This window comes from Sphaerodactylus townsendi, linkage group LG02 (genome assembly GCF_021028975.2).
Source record: "Sphaerodactylus townsendi isolate TG3544 linkage group LG02, MPM_Stown_v2.3, whole genome shotgun sequence".
Taxonomy (NCBI): Eukaryota; Metazoa; Chordata; class Lepidosauria; order Squamata; family Sphaerodactylidae; genus Sphaerodactylus; species Sphaerodactylus townsendi.
This window is the reverse complement of record NC_059426.1, coordinates 70,636,052-70,656,256: the sequence shown is the minus strand read 5'-3', so window position 1 is coordinate 70,656,256 and position 20,205 is coordinate 70,636,052. Positions and strand designations below refer to the sequence as shown.

The window sequence follows — 20,205 nt, the reverse complement described above, 5'->3', positions numbered from 1 at the left end:
AATCAAACCCGGTTCTAAAGATTAGAGTCCCCCTGCTCTTAACCACAACACCATGCTGTCTTAAATATTTCTATGTAAGAAATATTTCTATGTAAGAAAACCCCTAACCCTAATGCCTGTATATAGACAAGAGAAGAGTTCCGCCTTACCCCTTCTCTCTAGCATGTCCATTTTCTGTGTACAGTACAAAGGACATTTTTGCTTGGAGGCTATTTCAGTCATGCTGTCCTCCCACCTGCAGTCAGAAGAGTTAAAATCAAGGAATAGTTTTACAACCTCAGATATCAACTCAGTAAAAATGAAATCAAAGACCCCGAAATGCCTTGCTGGACAAGGCCAAGAGCCATCAGGTTCAGTCTTCTGTTTCCTGCACAGGCCAGATAAGCATGATCAGAGCATGCAAGAAATATTCTCTTCTTTGGCCTCCAACATCTGGCATTCAGATGTGTGCTGCTTCTGTATCTGGGGGCTCCATTTAACCTTCATGAATCTGATTCTTTAAAAAAAACCTATCTAAGGCAGTGGCTATTGCTGTTGGCTAAATTTGCACCAGTGAAGACTTGTTTCTTGTTGTCTTTGCTGACTGTCGCTCAGTTTTCCTTGGACCTGTTCCCAAACTCAATTATTTAGAGAGAAAGAGGGAGGAAAGGTTCTCTCCCTAGCTGTCTTCAGCTATTCATAATGATGTAAACTTCTATCACATGCTGTTTAGCAATCAGTGTAGCTAATTATTAACTGGGTTGCTGTTATGCGAATGTCAGAATCAATGAAGCTGGGCCACCCAGAGGCAAGGCAGCGGCTTCTATATACTTGGAGAGCTCCCCAGGCATGCAGAAAAACGTGGCTTTGTAAAGGAGTAAAAACCCCTCAAAATCAGCCTGATGATGACAGAATATTGAGAGCAAAGAGCTAGGTAATCACCCAAAGAGCTAGGTAATCAGGCTGCCCAAGTCTCTAAAGGGGGAGATGTTGCAGGATAGGAGGGATTTCTAAATGTCTCCATTCCCTATTCTGTTTCCTCATGGGCTCTCTAAGCTACAAAGCACTGTGTTTATTGGGTTTTCATTAAAAGCTATTGACCAGTTTAGTTTCTGTATTTTTTCCAGCAATGGATTATCCTTATTCAAATGAGGTAACCAGAACTATATCTCAAATTCTAAATGTGACCACACTAGCAAGTTATACAATGGCACCGTTTTTATTTCAGTGACAGAAGACCATTTTTAAAAATTATGTTGCTGATGTACTAATCAATATGAAGAGAACATTTGAGAATTGAAATAATTCTGTGCTCTCAGTGGACAAATATTGTTGACTCCTGAAGGATGTGGCTTGTATGCATAAAAATACCATGAGAATATACACACACTCACATGTGTGTGTGTGCATTTCAATTTGAGACAATTAATACACATATTAATAGTGTGAAATGAATTTGAACTAGCGAAAGCTGGTCTGAAGAGTTAGAACAAGTTTCAGCCTGAACTGGAACCCAACTAGAGAGTTTAAAAAGACAAAGGAGACTGAACCAGAATTGAGTGCACATTTTGTAATGCGTCAGTTCTCTGCTCACAGTTATTTGGTTTGAATCGTTTTATTCTAAGTTCCTCCCTATACTCCTTTCTTCAGCAAGCTTCCTGCCATTTTTTCCCCATTTATTTTGTGGTTTCACTTATTCCTTCAGTTCTGAACTGATTGTTCCTGTACTTCCACTGCCCTGGTTTTCACAGCTGTCTGCCAAAGGATGGGAACTTGGTGGATATTCACTTGGTCTAATGGGGAATCAAGGGAGACAGTAGTTCACCTGGCTACCCGCATGTCCCCCACACAGTGCCCAGATGAAAGCTCAGAGCATCTCTTTGTCTTTCAGATCTTCCTACACTACTGGCACCCTCCTTATTGCATTTTCCACAGAAGGTGAGTACTCTGGGTGGAAGGGGTGGACATGTGTGGGATGATACTAAATTTTAAGCAGGATAGTTCTAGGACAGATCTACGCATACGAGCATCTGGGGACTGAGTTCTGTTTCTGCCTTGGCGTCAGGACATTTATCAACAACACTCACACTTTGCAGTTTATTTGGACAGTTGCAGTCATCTTAGAATATTTGTGCATGCCCTCCCTGCCCTACATGTGATCAGTAGTGCCCCCTGGTGGAAACATGTAAAGTAAACAAATGATTTCCAAGGATGCCCAATTACCGCAGCCTAGGACTGGTATGAACTGCATACGAACTGAACTGCTATGATCTTGGCATTCCATGCACATATCTCTGCATTCACCTTGGCCCTATAAAGCAGTGGAGTGTCTGTGTGACATGAATTAAGGCTGTAGCACCAGGGAGGAGGGGCATGATTAAGTTTCAGTAAGGGAAAAAGTATGCCTCCTTCCCTCCCCTGCTGCACTGATTGTGTGGATCTAGAGCCAACCTCTATTGTGGCTTCTTTTTAGGGTCAAATTGCAGTCTAAGGTTTCCTCACCTGAAGATAATTTTCAGTTCATACTTTTCTAATTCAAAGTTCAAATGCAAAAGATGATAAGGATCTTGTATCTTGTGTAGAGGGAGGAATTTGACTTTATGCAGAGACTTATATTGCAGGCGAGGCAATGAGCACTTCCTGATGTTTTCAGCATAAGCATATTCTAGTTTGAAGTCAGTGTTCACTTACATAATTAAAATTATATAAGTGAGTTTGGCAGAAGCAACTGACTCCCAAAATAATTTGCAGATGTTCTTGATTTGTTAATGTGTTCTTGATCAAGAAACATACATCCCAAGCTGACTAAATCATCTTTGCATTAAATTCCAGCTAATAAGTAAAATGAAGCAGCTTTCCTAATAGTCCGAATTAATCTTATTATTAAGTTCATTAATGACTTTTGAGTTCAGTAGTTCATTGAGAAACATCCAAGATTCTTAACCAGTAATTTTGTTATCTCTAGATAGGATAGTAACTTTTGTCAGAACACCTACAGTCATCTCTCTTCAGCAAACAGCAAGGTACAGTCTCGCTAATGTAATATCTAATTTTTGGTTAGAGCAGCAAATATAGACCTTGTGTGCTTGACAGAAAACCCCAGCATGCAAGCCAGACTGAAGACAGGAAATCACAGACCTTTAACATCAAATATTGTATCAGTATATAGCAAAGGAATAGAAGCCCTGATCCACATTTCTACAGAAGTAAAGTTGTTTCAAGTTGCAAAATAACAGTGGGCAGTGGGCATAGAAATTTTTCACAGCTTGCTTCCAGTAGACCAGATTAGCCCTCATCTTGCAAAACAGTGTGCTGATGGATCTCTGTGCAAATGGCTTTACACTGTTTAGCATTTCACAGTATAAGCTAGGCCAGCTTGAAATATAGTCAGTGTGAGAGAGCATTGCCAGGTTCATCTCTGTATGTGGAAGATGAGCCATATGTACAAAGTGTCTGAATGTGCTGGAAAATTGCGTGCTGAAACCAGGATTGGGTGATGGGTGTGAGCACTCACAGGTTACTTTGTAGTGAGGGTTGCCTCTGTGCTGGGAAAATCACACTGAAGTCTAGTAGCTAAAGGGCAGCGCTTCAGGAGAACATTTACTCACTTCCTGGATGTTACTGGATGCCTGTCAGCCCAATTCTCAGGAATGATTGATGCAGGTTTCTCAAGATTATGCTGGAATGTTCGACTATTACAAAAGATCAGAAAAGGGGGATCATATGAAATAGGCTCTTAATTAAAGTTTTTTTTCTCTGACCTTTAACACTGGTTTTTGTAAAATAGACCAAAAGGCATAGGTTCGTGCTTTTTGTTCTTTTTAATAACTTCTCAGTTCTTTGAGCTGGCATGTAAATTTAAATTGCTGTTGTGTGCTGGAATCCTTGTTTTATTTAGGACATGTAGATTGAGGTATGTGTGTAAGAGAGAGCAAGAGATGTGCAGTGTATATGAGCACTATTTGTAGCACTGGTATAACTTCTTTTTAAAAATGAATGGATGTGCGTGGCTCGTGAGGGTGTGAAGTCCAGCTGTGTCTGTGCTGTGAACAAGATAAGCCTGTGACTCTGACAGGTTCTGTTGCTGCAGTGATTTCATTTTATTTTCTTGCAGCTACCGCTCTGATCTTATTCCCTGCACTGTGCTTGCTCTCTGTTGGTGGAATCCTCCTTATCCTCACCAATATGCAGGTATGACATCTTTCCCCTGTTCTTCCTATTGGAGGAGAGCTGATAGAAGGGACCTGGGTGAAGAAAAGTGCACGAGAGCCTTTGGGGCTGGCTAGAGCCATCCTCACTGTGAAGCATAAGACACTGCATTCTAGAATGGGTGCCATTTTCTTGCCTCCAATCTCCTTGTGAATTGAGGAAAAGTGAGGTAAATGGGGCTGCCATTTTGACCTTTTACCTCAAATGCAGCTGTTAAAGGCTGGAAAGTGGTATTGGGAAGCAGAATGCAAGATGTTTGCTGGAGGATAGTGAAGTGGGCCGCTCTCATTTTTTGACTTTTTAACAGTTCCTCCATAACAACTCCTTTGTGAGGTACTCTACAAGTTCAACAACAAGCTCAGTGTTTTTGCTGTGACCACCCTTAAGAATCTAGAAGAGGGGATCAGTTTGATGCGATATTTTATCTGTTTCTTCAGGTTGGGAACCTGTTTGGAAAACATCGTTCAACCATTATCACTCTCTATAATGGGGCTTTTGATTCTTCCTCTTTTGTATTTCTCATTATCAAGGTATGTGAGCATTTCTAAATACTAGCCAGACCCTGCTTTCCATGTCAGAGATCATGAGAGCTTTGACAGTGTTGCCTTTAGGGTGCTGAATCTTGAAACCAGGCATAGATGCTAAAAGCATCCCAACCTTCATCTTCTGTGTTGGGGCAGGGAAATCTGGATTCAGTTAGTCAAGGCATCCTTTCTCCCCTTTTCGGTCCTGATACAGTCAGTACCTGGCTTTTAAGTGGCCTGAACTGTCATCTGGATTAGCACAGAAACAAATATGAAGGCTGGTCGAAACTGGCCAGGTGGTAAAATAAAGATGGACAAGAGGCAAGGCTGAGTGGAGGAAGAATGTAAAGCAGTAGGAGAGGAAAGTGATTATGATGCGGATGGATGTAGGAGCAGGGAGAAGGGACAACAGAACTGGGGGTATGGGAGAAGGGATTTGAAATGACAACATCTTTCCAAGATCCAGCAGAAATGTATTCCATTCTGTTTAGAAAAAATGTTACAACCATTTAATGTGTTATCTGACATCCTTCCTGTTAGACACCTTGATGCCCTCAAGGACGAATAGAAGTTGTTTGGTAGATTATTAATCTCATTTGGGGGGAGCTCTAACCTGGATTAATAATCAAAATTTAAATATGAGAACACTTGTCCAACGTTTGACTCTCTTCACTATCAAATTCAGACTAATTGTCCAGTTACCATACACAAACATCGGTCTTGGAATCGGTCTTTGGTTGTGCTTGTGTAACAGATAGGCTGGCACATCCATTCCCCTTGAAAAGCATTGGCTTAGCAAACTATTAACTACTTTGTAGCAAGACTATGGAGAGGTAACTCTGCATCTTGAAGTGAACCTAGAACATGTTGAGACTATTAATCTGCTTAGTACTTTAATGAGGTGTTAAGGGCCATCTCTGTCCCTTCAATTGATTCCCAGTTAATTCTGAACGGATGTGAAAGGCCAAGTTAGCTATATTTACATATTTTAAATATGTATATCTTCTTTGCCTTGACCTGGATAGCTTAAGAAAGCCTGATCTAATCAGATCTTGGAAGCTAAGCAGAGTTGGAATGGGAGACCACCAAAAAAGTCCAAAATTACTATGCTGGGGCAGGCGATGGCCAACTACCTCTGAAGTCTTTTGCCCTGAAAGCCTTATAGGTTTGTAATAAGTCAGCTGCTGCTTGATGGCACTTACTACACCATGTCCCTTCTCTCTGCATATATGTAACCAAGGAGAAGTATAATGTTTTAATATCCATTATCCAATCATAATTTCTAACATACCACCCTTAAAACCTACTCAACTCTGTATAAATGCACACCCAATTAAAAAGATGAAATCAGAGATCTAAAAAAAAACTTGGGGGAGATTTTAAAATACTTGTGAGAATAAAAATGGTGTCTTCTTCTATCTAAAAGAACATCTATGTGGTTTCAGGTGAGCCTCTGTGAAGAGGGCATTCCATTGTATGGGGACTGCTACTAAAAAGGTCAACAACTGTCATGTTGTTTCCGAGTGTAATTCAAACTAACAACTCATGCGGTGTCCCAAGAAAGTCTTCTCTTGGTCAAGGACTTCTCTTGGTCAAGGACAGAGGGTAGTGCTAGGGGGATGAATCTCAACCTGGCACCTCGTAGTACATGGGACATTTCAGGGAATGATTCTCTTTCCAATGCTTTTTGACATCTGTATGTGCCCCCTTGACGAGCTAGTCCAGAGTTTTGGCCTGGGTTGTCATCAATATGCAGATGACGCCCAGCTTTTCTGTTGATGGATAAATGACCGAGTATTATCCTGGATACCCTGGCCAAGTGTCTGGAGGCCATGGTAGGATAATTAAAGCAGAGCCAACTGAAATTAAGTCCATCAAGGTTGGAGGTCTATGGGTGGATCAGGTAGGGCCAGGTCAGGCAAATCAGTTCCCAACATTCAACAGAGTTCAGTTTGCCCCATCTTCCTCTGTTGGGATTTTAGGACTGACCTTGAAGGCCTCCCTATCTTTGGAGACCCAAGTGAACAATGTTTCTAGGATGGTCTTCTTTCATCCTTGTTGGGGCTGGCAGCTTATACCTTATGTGTCTCACCCTGACTTAGTCATGGTAATCAATGCAACTGTCACCTCCAAACTAGACTATTGTAAACTCACTGTATGCAGAGCTGCCCTTGTGCTTGCTCCAAAAACTACAACTGGTCCAAAATGCAGTTACACAGGTCCTTAAAAGGACCCCGGAGGGCAAATATATGACCTGTGTTCTGACTGCTGCATTGGCTTCCAGTCGATTTCCTGATCAAGTTTAAGGTGCTGGTGCTTACCTTAAAGCCCAAATGATCTGGGACCTTCGTATCTATAGGACTGCCTTTCTCAATACATCCCAAGAGACCACTACATTCCACAGATAACTTACTGATGATACATGGCCCAAGATCTGGATGTCCTTGATGAGGACCAGAGAAATTTCGGCTCTGATCCTTACCTGGTTAACTCTTTGACAAAAGAGACCTGGGCCTGAAAAGATATGGCCCGATTTCAAAGGGCTTATAAGACAAGGGTGTTTCATCAGGCTTATAGAGGAGCTCAGTGATAGTTTACAGCTGCTGGCCTACACTTTTGGATTTCCCTCCTATCATCTGCTACCCAGCCTCCTCACCAGCTCTTTTGATTGTCACCCAGACAGCTAGGGCCATTTTAAATTTCTGACTTACATGACAGTTTTTAATGTATACTCTAAACGTGGGAGGCTTTTGTGTAATTTTTAGGCATTGTCATTTCTGGATTCATTCCTAGATTTGTCTAGATTGGTTTATTGATCAAATAGATTTTAAATTCTATAGTTATTTTACAATTTAGGTATTAACTATTGAATTTGTACTCATGCCTAACTGCAGAGAGGGCGAAATATTAATATGATAACTGTATAAATAATGCTACCTCCTTCAATGCAGGTGGCACAGCATCCTCCCTCAAGAAAGCATTCATAACACTAGAGACTCATCTATATGCCGCCCTCTAGCTAGCTGCTATAAATCAGGATCCACAGGAGTCAAGCATAGATGTGGGAGGACACACTCTGCCAAGCAACTTGTCTACATCCTTAGGCTATGCTAACTGAAATTAATCAACAGAAAACTGATAAAATTACACTTTGTTGACATTCTGAGATGGATCTGCTACAGCAGTAGCACCCTAGACACTGTGGTTATGATAAACAATTTTATCCACAAAATGCTTCACAGAAACCCGTGTTCTGTTATGTAGGCTGAGCTTGTATCATGAGAGATTCTCCTCAGAAGTCCCCTCTCTACCCAGAACAGTACTGCTGATTTTTTGTATGGATGCTTGTAGAGCATCCAGCATTTGCCGACTCTTTCTACAAATACCTTTCCCCTTTTGTTATTAGTCTGGTCAGGGTGGCCCCATGTGTTTTTGTTTGTGTGAGAAAAGTGAAGGAGGGCCCACTCCTTTTCCTTCCCAAGGATGGGAAATGACAAGACGAGAAAGCATTAAACATCTCCATTACTCTACTTAAACCTGCAGGCATCTGAGGCTGCTTTTCTGTAAAAACAAACAATTGAGGGAAGGAGACTGTGTAATTGTATGTTTTGTTGTTTGCCCTTAGTCTCCTTCGTCTCTGATTTCTTGCAGTATTTTTGGTAGCCATATTGGGAATTCCCACCCATTGGCTGATCACAAAATGTACCCCTTGCTTTGAATTTACTGACTGATTTCCTCCCCACTACCCCTGAATCTTTCTAATTAAGCTAGTATACACAGGAGTTTCTTAATGGGATCACTTGAGATGTGTACAGCACCACATACTGTAGATTACACGCAAGCAGTAGAAGGCAATTATTGCCTAAATATCAACTAGGATATCTGTTTAGAATTGAAGCAGAAACATGTCTTGTGACATGTACTGAGGAAGCTCCAACTATGTGACAGAGAAAAGCATGGGGGTGCAGTGAAAGCAGGAAATGAATGCAACCACTCATGTGTTTTTTGCTGAAAAGAAGGAAGTTGTGGTTAAAGCAAAGCACTAAACATCAAGCCACACAAGTTCTGTTCTCAGCTAAGGTCCAATACAGTGTACATGAGTACTTAATTATATTACTTCCCTGCCTCAGTATCCCTAAGTCATAGTAATACCTGAAAGCTGCTCAGTAAACCTTTGGCTGTCCACACAAAACAACAGGGTACTGCTTCCCCTCCCCCTACAATCGATCAGAGCTGTCTTTCTGCTGTTTCTAATGACAAATAAAATGCACCACCTGAGGCAGCTCCCTCACTGTGTCTTATGGTCAGACTGCATTTCTGATTGGAGCATACTGATGCAACTACATACCTCAGACTTGTGCTATTTACCTACAGCTGCTGTATGAGCAAGGCCTTACGCTGAATACCATGTTCCTCTTCATCTCTGCCTGCAGTGCCTGGCACTTGGTCCGTACTTTCTTCTTTATGCCCCGCTACCATATTCCTTACCCACTTCCTCCAGGATATGCATATGGGTAAGTGGCATTTGTTTGCCTCTGTGCTTCATATTCAACTATGTCTTCTCTTAAATCCTTACTTCTTCCTGTTGGTTTCCTTCCTCTTTCAGGGCAGCATACCCTGTTTCCCCGAAAATAAGACATCCCCTGAAAATAAGACGTAGTAGAGGTTTTGCTGAAGTGCTAAATATAAAGCATTTCCTGAAAGTAAGACATAGCAAAGTTTTTGTTTGGAAGCATGCCCGTCGAACAGAACACCAGAGCATGGAACGGAAAAATAAGACATCCCCTGAAAATAAGACATAGCACATCTTTGTGAGCAAAAATTAATATAAGACACTGTCTTATTTTCGGGGAAACACGGTAGTGCCACTTCGGAGCTTGGTGATCTAGACACAGACCTCTTAACATTTAAGGAATTAGGTTTTTTTTAAAAGTTCCATGTTTTTGAATTCTTTTTCAAATAGCGTCTGTAAATGCTAGGCCTGAGATTGACAGGAGATTGCTAACTTTTCAACTGGCAACTGTCATTGTATTTTAACAGCAGTATGATGTACAGTCATTAACAGCTGGTGCTTATCTTCACTTTATGGAAAGATTAAGACACAAGAAAAAGCCAAGCCATTTTTGTGGCCAGTTGGCAATCATAGTACCATACTTTTTTAAAATACAGAAAATATTTTTAAATGGGCCCCATCCATCAGCACCATGCCAAGACCAGTTTAAGAAATCGAGTCTGAAGGGCAGAGGTGCCATTTTGTGACTTCTTCAAAAATACCTACATTTAAGAGCTGTTTTCATAGCATTCACTGAATTGATTTGGGGAAATAGCCTCCTCTCCCACCCTACACTGAATCTGTTGTTTTAGGCAGTTTTTGTGAACATTAGACAAAAAACTACTGTCTCTGAGGTGCTATACAGACTGAAAGAACATAAAGTTATAAGTGATTTAATATGTAGTAAAGTGCTATAAAGTGACAAGTGTGAAAAGTGCAAAAATACAATACTTTATATCATCATATCATGGGACATCAATCACAAAGTAAGCAGCATAGCAAGAAGCAGCATAGAATTCAACTTAAAGGTCTTGGAAATGGGTGATCAGTCTTTATAGTACCATACCTCCTGTATCAATCAAGCCTCATCCAGGCAGGAACTCTCAGAAGGGGCTCACTTGTAGGTAGAGTCAAACAGTAAGAAATCAATCTCCCGTTTCAGTGATAATCCAAGAAAAAGAGAATCTCCCTGTGGGTGGCAGGTAGTTGGCAACAAGAAATGTGCTTCTAAACCAGAAAGGTGGATACCTGAGTTGATTCTGTGTCAAACCCCCTATAAAATGTTATCGACTAGCCTTAAGGGAGAACTGAGGAAGGCTTCACGAAAGCATGGTTCTACTGCAGAACAGAATTTTCTATTCCAGCAGCTTGTTGCCAATTTGTAGGAAGAATGAGCAATTTAATCCCCTTGTTGTGTTTCTTTGCTCTACACCCCAGTGGCTTTTCCTTCTGTACATGTTGAAACTTCTTCATCTGCAGCTTCTCTGCTGCGCAGGAATCTGTTTGTTCTCTTGATCGTTGGGGCCAGAGTACACATTGGCCCTTTCTGCACAGAACAAATAAAATGGCTTGATGTTAAAAGAAGCGTTTTTCGGAAGAACTCTGCACAGCTCTGTAAGACGTCTTCAGGATGTTTTATTTCTGCTCAACTCAGGCTTTTTAGAAAATGGTAAACTAGCAATCTTTTTTCCTCAAGACTGGTTGAAGACATTTCCTGTTTGCTGTGCAGAAAGCAAGAAATATGTTATTTTTCCTGCCCAACTTCTGACAGCTCTTACTTTCATTTTCATTGTAGCTCACACTCGTCATTTTCTCTTGCTTGTGATCCTCCCTGCTGCCTGCCATTTGGGGAAGGGTTCCCTTAGAGGTTTCCTCTGCTTGCAGCTCACCTATCTTCGATTTCACTGTATAAAATACATGAGTAAAGTTTGTTTGGACTGGTGATCCTGCGCGTGTGCCATTTTTTCTTTTTGTTTTGAGGGAGGTGTCTTTGAAGCCATGATGATTCAAAATATGCGCATATTTCCAATTCTCATATCCTGTAGCTTTGAAGACACCTTCCTCAAAACAAAAACAGCAACAAAATGAAAAATGACACGTGTGGGATTGCCAGTCCAAACTAAGTTTATTTATGTTCTTTATACTGTGAAATCGCAGGTGAATGAACTGCAAGCAGAAGATACCTCCTAGGAAAACCATCACCAAATGGCAGGCGGCCTGAAGCACAAGCAGGAAAAATGGCTGGCATAAACTGCAGTGAAAACAGAAGTGAGAGTTAGTGGCTGGGGGTAAGTGGAAAAAAGAACCACTTTCCCTGGCAATGGTGTTTTTTGGTTTTTTTGGTCTGCGCTATACAAACAAAAAAAGCCAAAACAGTGCTTTCTAAAATGTCTGCAAGAAGTTTTATTTGTTCTGTGCAGAAAGGACCATTATATGAAAAATAGGTACCTGTAACTTACATCTCACTGTGTTCAAGGAGTCTTACTTTCAAATAAATGTGCAGAATATTGAAGCCCAAATTGTCTTTTAAATCATCTTGCTATTTGAAAAGTACTTTTGCAACCAAAAATAACAAATTAAAAGCTTTTTTTAAGGAACTGAAGAGTAAGGCATAGAAAAGATGGTTGTTAGTTCTAACATTGTTATGAATGTAGTTTGATTATTAGTTTTCAAGCTAGTTTTTTTCTTTCTATTTATGTATCCTACCTATGGTTTATGTATACCATCAACATTTCTATTGATTTGGCTTTAGGATCACCATTGTTGTTCTGCCTATCTGTATACACATGTTAATCTATTTCTTTAGCTGTTTGTATGTGGGGAAATAAGCCCCCAGAGTAAGGAGGGGGAGATATCAGTTACATTCCCTGTGTTTATAGAATGAGTTGTCAGAGGAGATCCTGTTCATATCGCACTTATGAGGAACAACGTCCCAAGAACTCAAATGAGGATGAAACACTTTCTGCATCCGATACACTTCATGCTGACTCAGTGCTCGGAGAGGAACATCTCACCACCAAAGTGATTCCAGGCGAAGGTACAGATAATTTCCCAAGATCTAGAGATTGAGACCTGAAGCAGATGTGATGCAAGGAGCTACAGCTGTGGAAGAACCAGATTTGGATTGGGTCTGTTGTATGGGGTGGAGGGTAACTTAAGTCTTCCTTCCACCTGTTTTTCCAACTCGAAATGGCCCTGTGGAGCTCTTGTTTGCCCCTTTGGGATAAAGATTTTGGTCCTTACACAGGACCTACAGAACTTGCATGTTTGCTATCAAAAGGCAAATTGTGGCTCTGCAGGGCTATTTCAGGTTAAGAGTCTGGTGAAGAAAGAAGGCCTTTGCCTGTGCTGTGGTCTTGTGTACCAGGTTTTTAAAAAGGAAAAACTATCCCATGCAAATCCTAGTGTCTCAGCTGTTTTGGTAGCCAGAAATATCAAACTGAAAATATTTTTTGCAGGTTAACTTCTTGGCATTTGTAGCTTTAGGATAGAACATAAAGGGTGCGCAGTTGATGAAGAGAAGTATCACTTACTTAGTTTATAGTTTAGTAGCTTCTATTTTCCTGGTGTTAGAAATGGCTGATTTCTTAACTGTTGTCTTTGGGAATTTGTATGTTCTGTAAATGGTCTTTCTGTGTGTGCATGTATGTTTGAATGTGCACAGTTGCATGTACACTCATAAAGGTTTAGTTCATGATTCATCACTGCTGACTTCAGCATTGCCTTTCAAGTCGTCTGGGTGGGTTTAGCATGGTTTGCCTTCTGACTGTTTGAATAGTTAATATACAGACAAGGAGGGGATTCATTACCAGTAGCTTCAAGTACTATTTTGGTTCTTTTTCATCCCAAGTGGTACATGAGGAACATGTAGTATTACAAAAAGGGAGATTTCTCAAAGAAACCAGGGCAGCTTTTTCCTTTGGGAAGTGGAGGGCACAAGGACAGCACAGGAAGAAATCCATTCCTATTAAATCTTCCTATGAAATCTAGATATTGATATTGCTTAGGCTGCTTTGAGATGTCACGATAAAACATGCAACGTTTTAACTGTAGTTTGTCGTGAAATCCTCAGTTAGTTCAAATTGCAACTTTGACCACTGGCTTCATCCCCTACCTTTCTGTCTCCAAATTTGATTGTACTCCATAAGCCAGGGATGTCCAACTCTGGTGCTCCAGTTGTTCATGGACTACGATTCCTATCAGTCCCTGCCAGCATGGCCAGTTGGCAAGGACTGATGGGAATCATAGTCAATGAACATCTGGGGCACCAGAGTTGGACACCCCTGCCCTAAGCTTTTCGGAGAGCAGCAGTGGCGTAGGAGGTTAAGAGCTCATGTATCTAATCTGGAGGAACCGGGTTTGATTCCCAGCTCTGCCGTCTGAGCTGTGGAGGCTTATCTGGGGAATTCAGATTAGCCTGTACACTCCCACACCCGCCAGCTGGGTGACCTTGGGCTAGTCACAGCTCTTCTGAGCTCTCTCAGCCCCACCCACCTCACAGGGTGTTTGTTGTGAGGGGGGAAGGGCAAGGAGATTGTAAGCCCCTTTGAGTCTCCTGCAGGAGAGAAAGGGGGGATATAAATCCAAACTCTTCTTCTTCTTCTTCTTCTTCTTCTTCTTCTTCTTCTTCTTCTTCTTCTTCTTCTTCTTCTTCTTCTTCTTCTTCTTCTTCAGAAACAAAGCAATTAAGTGGCAGCCCTGAGCCCCTCCCCCTTTCTTGCCCCCTTGCCATTTCACCTTTCTTTCCCCCTTGCCATTCCCTAACCTGTCTTTGTCTCTGAAATAAATTTCTAAAGAAACTGTGATCATAGAGAAGTCCCTCACTCAAGGCTGAGTGTTGGCTGGTTGGGACTGTGGTCTTGCAGTTCCCCCTTCAGTGATGACTATTATTAGCCAGATTTGGAGGTTTGAGGGGTTAGCAGGAATTCCCTTCCATCTGCCTCTGATGTTAACATCTGCCTTTTCACGTGTGTATGAAGGTGGTTCATGTATGTTGGAACCTTTAGGAATATATTTAGGGAAATGTATGCAGAAGGGGATTTTCTTTTTTACAAATTTACATTATACCTTATGAATCAGCATTCCGTAGTAGTACCATGTAGATGTAAAACTTAATGGGGTCCCAGCTCCACACCACCTGACTATTTCCTGGGCTTAGAAACCATGGCACTTGCCTGCTTCATCTCAGCATTCCAGACAACTTTTATAAGTGCACCCCCAAACCTTAAATACTGCCATGACTTGAAAGCATTCCCACCTTCTTTCTGCCCCCTTTTGCCCTCTTCTCTCCATCAGTTCATCTTTCCCAGGGCTTGTGGACCAGCCACCTGACTTTGGTTATTTCATGACATCCAAACTTCTCCTCCATATATATAGAAATATACTTATGTATATAATATTAAAGGATCCCCACTGCAAAATTAGCATCCTTGAAAGAGCATGATAATGAAGATTCCCAGCAGTAAGACACACTGGGCTGTTTACTTTTATTTTGGTACTTTCATGATGACACATACTGTCATCATTTCTGTTGCCAGAAAGTTTGTTTTTTTTCTTTTGGAGTTATTTGTGCAACATCTAGGCTGGCACAGTTAATAAAAGAATACGATCAATTCAGCCTGAACCCTCACTGCCCCCTCTTTTCTCTAGGGAATCCTGGGGCTGCATCAAACAGCAAGAAACCAGCTATTGTTTCCTTCTGGAGCTGCGTTTTATCCAAGCTATTTTTTTGGAATCTGGTGTGGCTGTCAGTGATGCAGTTACGCCATTATCTTTTCATCGGGACCCTTAACCCCATGCTGGAGCGTCTGGCTGGTCAGGACGCTGCACTTGGTACTGAGAAACTGGGGGAACGGTTGGGTGGGATGTGATTTGAAAGACTGTTATTTAGAGGAGGGTAGGGTGCTGTTTTGGTTGGTACTGGAGGATAAGACTTGTAATAATGGGTTTAAATTATGGGTGCAGAGATATTGGCAAGATATTAGAGAGAACTTTTAAACAATAAGGTCAGCTTTGTGGGGGAATCAGTTGCCCAGAGATGTTGTGCTTTTCTCCTTGGAAAAATTTAAGGGGAGATTGGACAGTTATTTGTCAGGGATACTTGAGGCCATCCTGCCTGGTGCAGAGGGTTGGACTGGAAGGTCTTTTGACCCCTTCCACCTTTTAAATTCTAGGATCCACTGCTGATAGAGAGGATAAGCAAGCCGTAAAGGGGTTGTACATTTATATTTCAGTATGGTACATTTAAATATGGTCAAGAATTACTGATTAGGGCAACAGTTGGGGTACTGCACTACAAGAGTTTGGGAGGAAAAGAGTGAGATATATCAGGCTCATAATTGATCAGGAGTATGGATTTCAAACACTCCTGACCTAAATTTAAAATCTAATATGGGTTGTAAGTCTGAATATCTTGGTAGAAGCTAGTTGGGAAGACCTCTTTAGCAGGACGTCACTGTCATATTCTCTTCACTCTTTTGGTTAACAGTGAGCAGCTACACGAATGCCTTTGCCTTTACTCAGTTCTGTGGAGTCATTTGTGCCCCCTGGAATGGACTTATCCTCGATCGTCACAAGCATGGACAGAAAAAGGAGGGGAGTTCTCAAGGTATGTCCTTTGTGAGTTGTGGAGGTTTTCATCCCTCCTGCGGGTTCCTTGGTCTTTCACATGGGTATGTTTTTGTATTCATCCCAGAAGTGCCGGATTCTCTCGCAGACCTGCGTTCATGTGTGCTCTCGCTGGTCATCACAGTTCTGCAGTGCATGGCTTTCTCCATTTGTGCCTCAATTCCAGTGCTGCCTGTCCAGTATGCCACCTTTATTCTGCAGGTTCTGAGCCGTTCCTTTCTATATGGAGGCAATGCTGCCTTTTTAGCTGTTGCGTAAGTAATGGGGTTTTTAAAATGAAAATTGGGAAGGGGATTGGAATTAGATGTGGAAAAAGAAAAAGGGAAGGTCAGAAACAAAGAGGTGGAGTGTGTGGCTCATGATAAAATATTTAAATAACTTGGATCTGATTTCAAACTTGTTTCCAGTTGATGTTAACTACTTTGCCTTCTCCAAATGAACCATGGAAATTGTTTGGTGAGAGAGCTAAAATTCTTTTGTTCCTTCACAAAATTATTGTTCCCAAGAGTTCCTTGGGTACAGCCTACTAAGCATGCTGTATATTTATGTCTTAGATCTGGATGGAATCCAGCTAATCCAGGAATAGCCAGCTTCATGGATTCAAGGACTCTGTGCCTTAGAATCCAGGTTCTGGGGAGGGGGTAGTTCAGGGAAGAAAGGGGGCAGGACACCAAAATAATCAGAGACCTCTGAATTATCATGGAGGCTTCTATTATATGCCATCATTTCATGCAGGAAGCTGGGAATAATGGGAAAGGGTTACTGCCAGCCATCAGCACATTTACATGCAGGTGCACATGCAGTGGGTGTTGTAAGGGCATAGTGATGTTGCTGAATAAAAGAAAAGGTATCACCACTGTCATTCTCACTCCAGATCTTTTCTGAATTTTAAAATTCGGGACAGCTAATACATTCTCAAAATTCTCTCCCTAATTATTCTTTTAGATGGTGTATGTGTATAAAATCTAGGGATAATTATCATACCTTCTGTGCAGTCCTACATGGGGATGGTGCATATGCAGGCCAGGTGCAGATGTTCTAAGAACTCCTGTTTCCCCACTCTTTGGCACAGTTTCCCCATCCAAAATGCCTATAAAAGGGGTAAGAACACCCCCTTCGCTTATTTTTTCACTGCTGCTCAAGAAGGACTTTTCTCTCTTTCTGTCTTCAGTTATGACAATTAGAAGTTTATAAGAAGCACTGTGTCTGCTCATATCCCAGATATTCTTCAAGAAATGGGCCTTCCAGTGAATCTGAATAATTAGTTTTTTCTCTCACTCAACTCATAGCTTTGAGGCTGCTGTCTTTCATTCCACAGTGGGAATATCCTACCGTCCCATAGAATAGGATTGTTAATATTTTACTATTGGTAAACAAGATGCTCTCTTGTTTCCAAATCTCAAGAAAAATACAAAGATTGTTAGGTTTATGGCCTCAAATAACCCAATAGGTCCTTTTGCAAGACTACAGCCTTTTCTGCGTACACATCTTACCACAGATTTTTCCAATGATCAAACCTTGTGTTTTGGAGAAAAAAAATTCGGTCAAATAATTCTGCCACTTTCTTTCCCCTGTCATTTTGGGGATTTCCCCCTTGGTCTCCTCAGTTGCATTTATTCCACATGCTACTGCTGAAATCCTATTATTCCTGATGTTCTTTGAATGTCATCCGTGAATCAGAGCAACTCTCCTCCTCTTTTTCTTTTGTGCATGTGCTCTAGAGCTACTGCCCAGTTTTTGAAGTGGCAGTTCAAAAATGTCAAAGCTCCATTTCTACTATTGAGAACTACCAACCCAAAATGGAAGCCAAAACAACTCCTGGAGTAGGCACCACATTTTCCTGGTTATTTGAACATTTATCATGATGTTATGGGAAGGGACATCTCCCATCTGCATTGTCCCTTATTGGCTGAAGCAGAGCTGGTCTGCTGCTCTGACTCACAGGCTGGGAACAGAACACCAGATCTCTTATGTACAAGGAAAGTCCCACACCATGAGTTTCACATTTCAGATCTGGCATTTTTGTCCATTTGCATAGCAGCCAACTGATCCAGTCACTCAGCCTTCTTTAAATATTTTGATTTTGACGTCAATTCTAGAGGCAGTGCTGCTGTGGAGAAAGCAATCCTGCACAGCCTTTTCCTTTAAGAGCTTCACTCCCATTTCCTTGGTAAGTTAGCTTGCTTCTCCCCAATTTAGGCTTGCACAGAGGACATGATGATGAAAATGTGATTGCACTTACTTATAACTATTGTCGGTTAAGTGTTCTTCTCTGCAAGCACGTATCCCTCCCTCCTACTTTAATGTGAGCTTTTTGGTCTTTTGGTTGACCTTTCTCCAGCAGTGACCTGAGTGAAGAAGGGAGGTTCTCTGTCCACCCTTCATAAGTACTTTGGGTAGAAAATCACTCCAAAGGGGGAGAGCACCTCACACAGTCAAGAGCTTTTAGAACATCTGTATCTGGGGTGTCCATGTGCAGTTCTCATTTGTGCCCGTCTGCACTCAGTGAACATCATTTACGAGTAAGTGTAGCCATATTTTCTCAAAATTCAGTGCAGTACAGGATTCAGAGGATTCTTCCTGACACAAATGCAATTTTCCATGTGTCTCATCTTCTGTAGATTGAAAAATACTTTTGTTTTGTGTTGCATTCCCTCAGTTGTCTCTCCTTCCTGACCAGTGTTCTAATTGTTGTTCCTATGCCTCTTTTTAAGCTCTGGAAAATTGTAGAAAGCAGATCTGAGAACACAGTCTTATATGAATGTTAAAATTGGTCCCTTTATTCTTCTTCAGGTATGAGGGGGTAGATCTGAACAGCCCTCTCCTGGTTCAGTTACATTAAGAAACAGCTTTTTATCTGGAATAACTTAACTGAATTGAATTTGTTGAACACCCAAATGTTTTTGCTCTCTATTGATGTTGAAGTTGCAGGTGCCATGAAATATTGATGCAGATGCTGCAAACAAATGTTCTGCCCTGTTCCTTGACCCTGCTGGCCATGCAGCATCTGCTATTTTTTCTCCTGGTGCGGAGGAATGAAAAGAACATGGAAGGTGAAAGGTCGGGGATGCAAGAAAGAGAAGGGGCAGAACAGCAGCAGGCCACAAGGAGGAGGAGGGGGAATTTAGAAAAGCCAGTTCACCACAAGGTTCTCTCTTTTTTTCCCTTGGCAGCTTTCCTCTGGAACACTTTGGGAAACTCTATGGTCTTGTGATGGGGCTCTCAGCTGTGGTGGCTCTTCTGCAATATCCTGCCTTCACTCTCATCAAAGGCCCTTTGAAGGGAGATCCCTTTTATGTGAGTGTCTGAATCCCTTGGAGTGTGTTTCACTGCAGGGCACTTGTGGCATTGTGCCTCCTCCATCCCCTCTCCCAAGGGCATTACCCCTACATGAGTGCTGTTCCTCTTGTCCTCACCCCTGGTCTCCTGGGAGCGGCTTGTACTGCAGAGCCTCCAAAGCCACATGGTGAGTCAGCGTCTTCCTGCTAGACTGGGGATGCTGACAGGGTTGGCTAGCAGCCTGAACAGACACAGGTTGGCCACTGGGGAGAGGACTAACCCTAGCCCTGGATCCCTCCTCACCCATTCTTCTGCATGTTGCTTGTCCCCGGACAGCACTGAATGTTGTGCTCAGAGTCACATTGTTAGCGAAGTGCTCTTGGAGAGGCAATGGCTTGGTTCCACCTTGGACAAAATGATTTCTGACCTAGCTTTCTCTCTCCTGCTGCACCCCAAAATTCTCACCCCCAGTGCTTCTCCTGGAGAAAAGGAGACTCCCAGGAGCAGATATTTCAGGGGAGATTTTGGGCTGCCGTGGTCAAGAAAGGCATACTTCGTGGGTATGGAAATACTCTGATAGATCCCAGCCCATGTCTTGTTGCCTTGGAGCTCCAAGACCTGGGTTTAAATCATTTTACTGCTATGGATACATTTGATAATCCTTGAGCCAGTAATGTGATCAGATATAAAAGGAGAAAGAATTTCTGTACATTTAATGGTAGGAAGTGAAAGCTTGGTATGTCCAACCTTACCTTCTTATGCTCTGCGTGCTACACCTGCCACAATGCACTTTTGTATGCAACTCTTAAATAAAGTCCTTCCTGTGTCACCCGGTCACACAAGGCTGTGGAGGAGGACCGCATTCAGCACATTCCATTCCCGGAGGCTCTGAATGGAACACTGCCACCTCTTCTTTGTCTGCATGACCAGAAGAAGAGTGTAGCAGTGTCAGCATGAAATATGCTGTTGGTGTGGCCTAAATTGTCAGTGGAGGGTTCTCTCTCCTTTGCCATATCAACAACTTTTAGCATTTTG

The 20,205-nt window shown here is 41.9% G+C and overlaps 1 protein-coding gene across 4 annotated transcripts in view; it reads left to right on the top strand.

Moving 5' to 3' along the window:
- SLC43A3 (solute carrier family 43 member 3) overlaps positions 1-20,205 on the top strand; it is a 61,901-nt gene that overhangs the window by 39,540 nt on the left and 2,156 nt on the right. For 3 of the 4 annotated variants that reach the window (XM_048485376.1, XM_048485377.1, XM_048485379.1), the window contains exons 4-12: positions 1,871-1,917; positions 4,094-4,170; positions 4,626-4,718; positions 9,087-9,226; positions 12,144-12,301; positions 14,914-15,096; positions 15,752-15,871; positions 15,959-16,145; positions 19,065-19,188. In XM_048485376.1, coding sequence (XP_048341333.1) covers positions 1,871-1,917; positions 4,094-4,170; positions 4,626-4,718; positions 9,087-9,226; positions 12,144-12,301; positions 14,914-15,096; positions 15,752-15,871; positions 15,959-16,145; positions 19,065-19,188 — 1,129 coding nt within the window. Of the gene's footprint in view, positions 1-1,870; positions 1,918-4,093; positions 4,171-4,625; positions 4,719-9,086; positions 9,227-12,143; positions 12,302-14,913; positions 15,097-15,751; positions 15,872-15,958; positions 16,146-18,816; positions 18,945-19,064; positions 19,189-20,205 lie in introns of all 4 variants that reach the window. The other variant, XR_007243562.1, reaches the window with a different exon arrangement.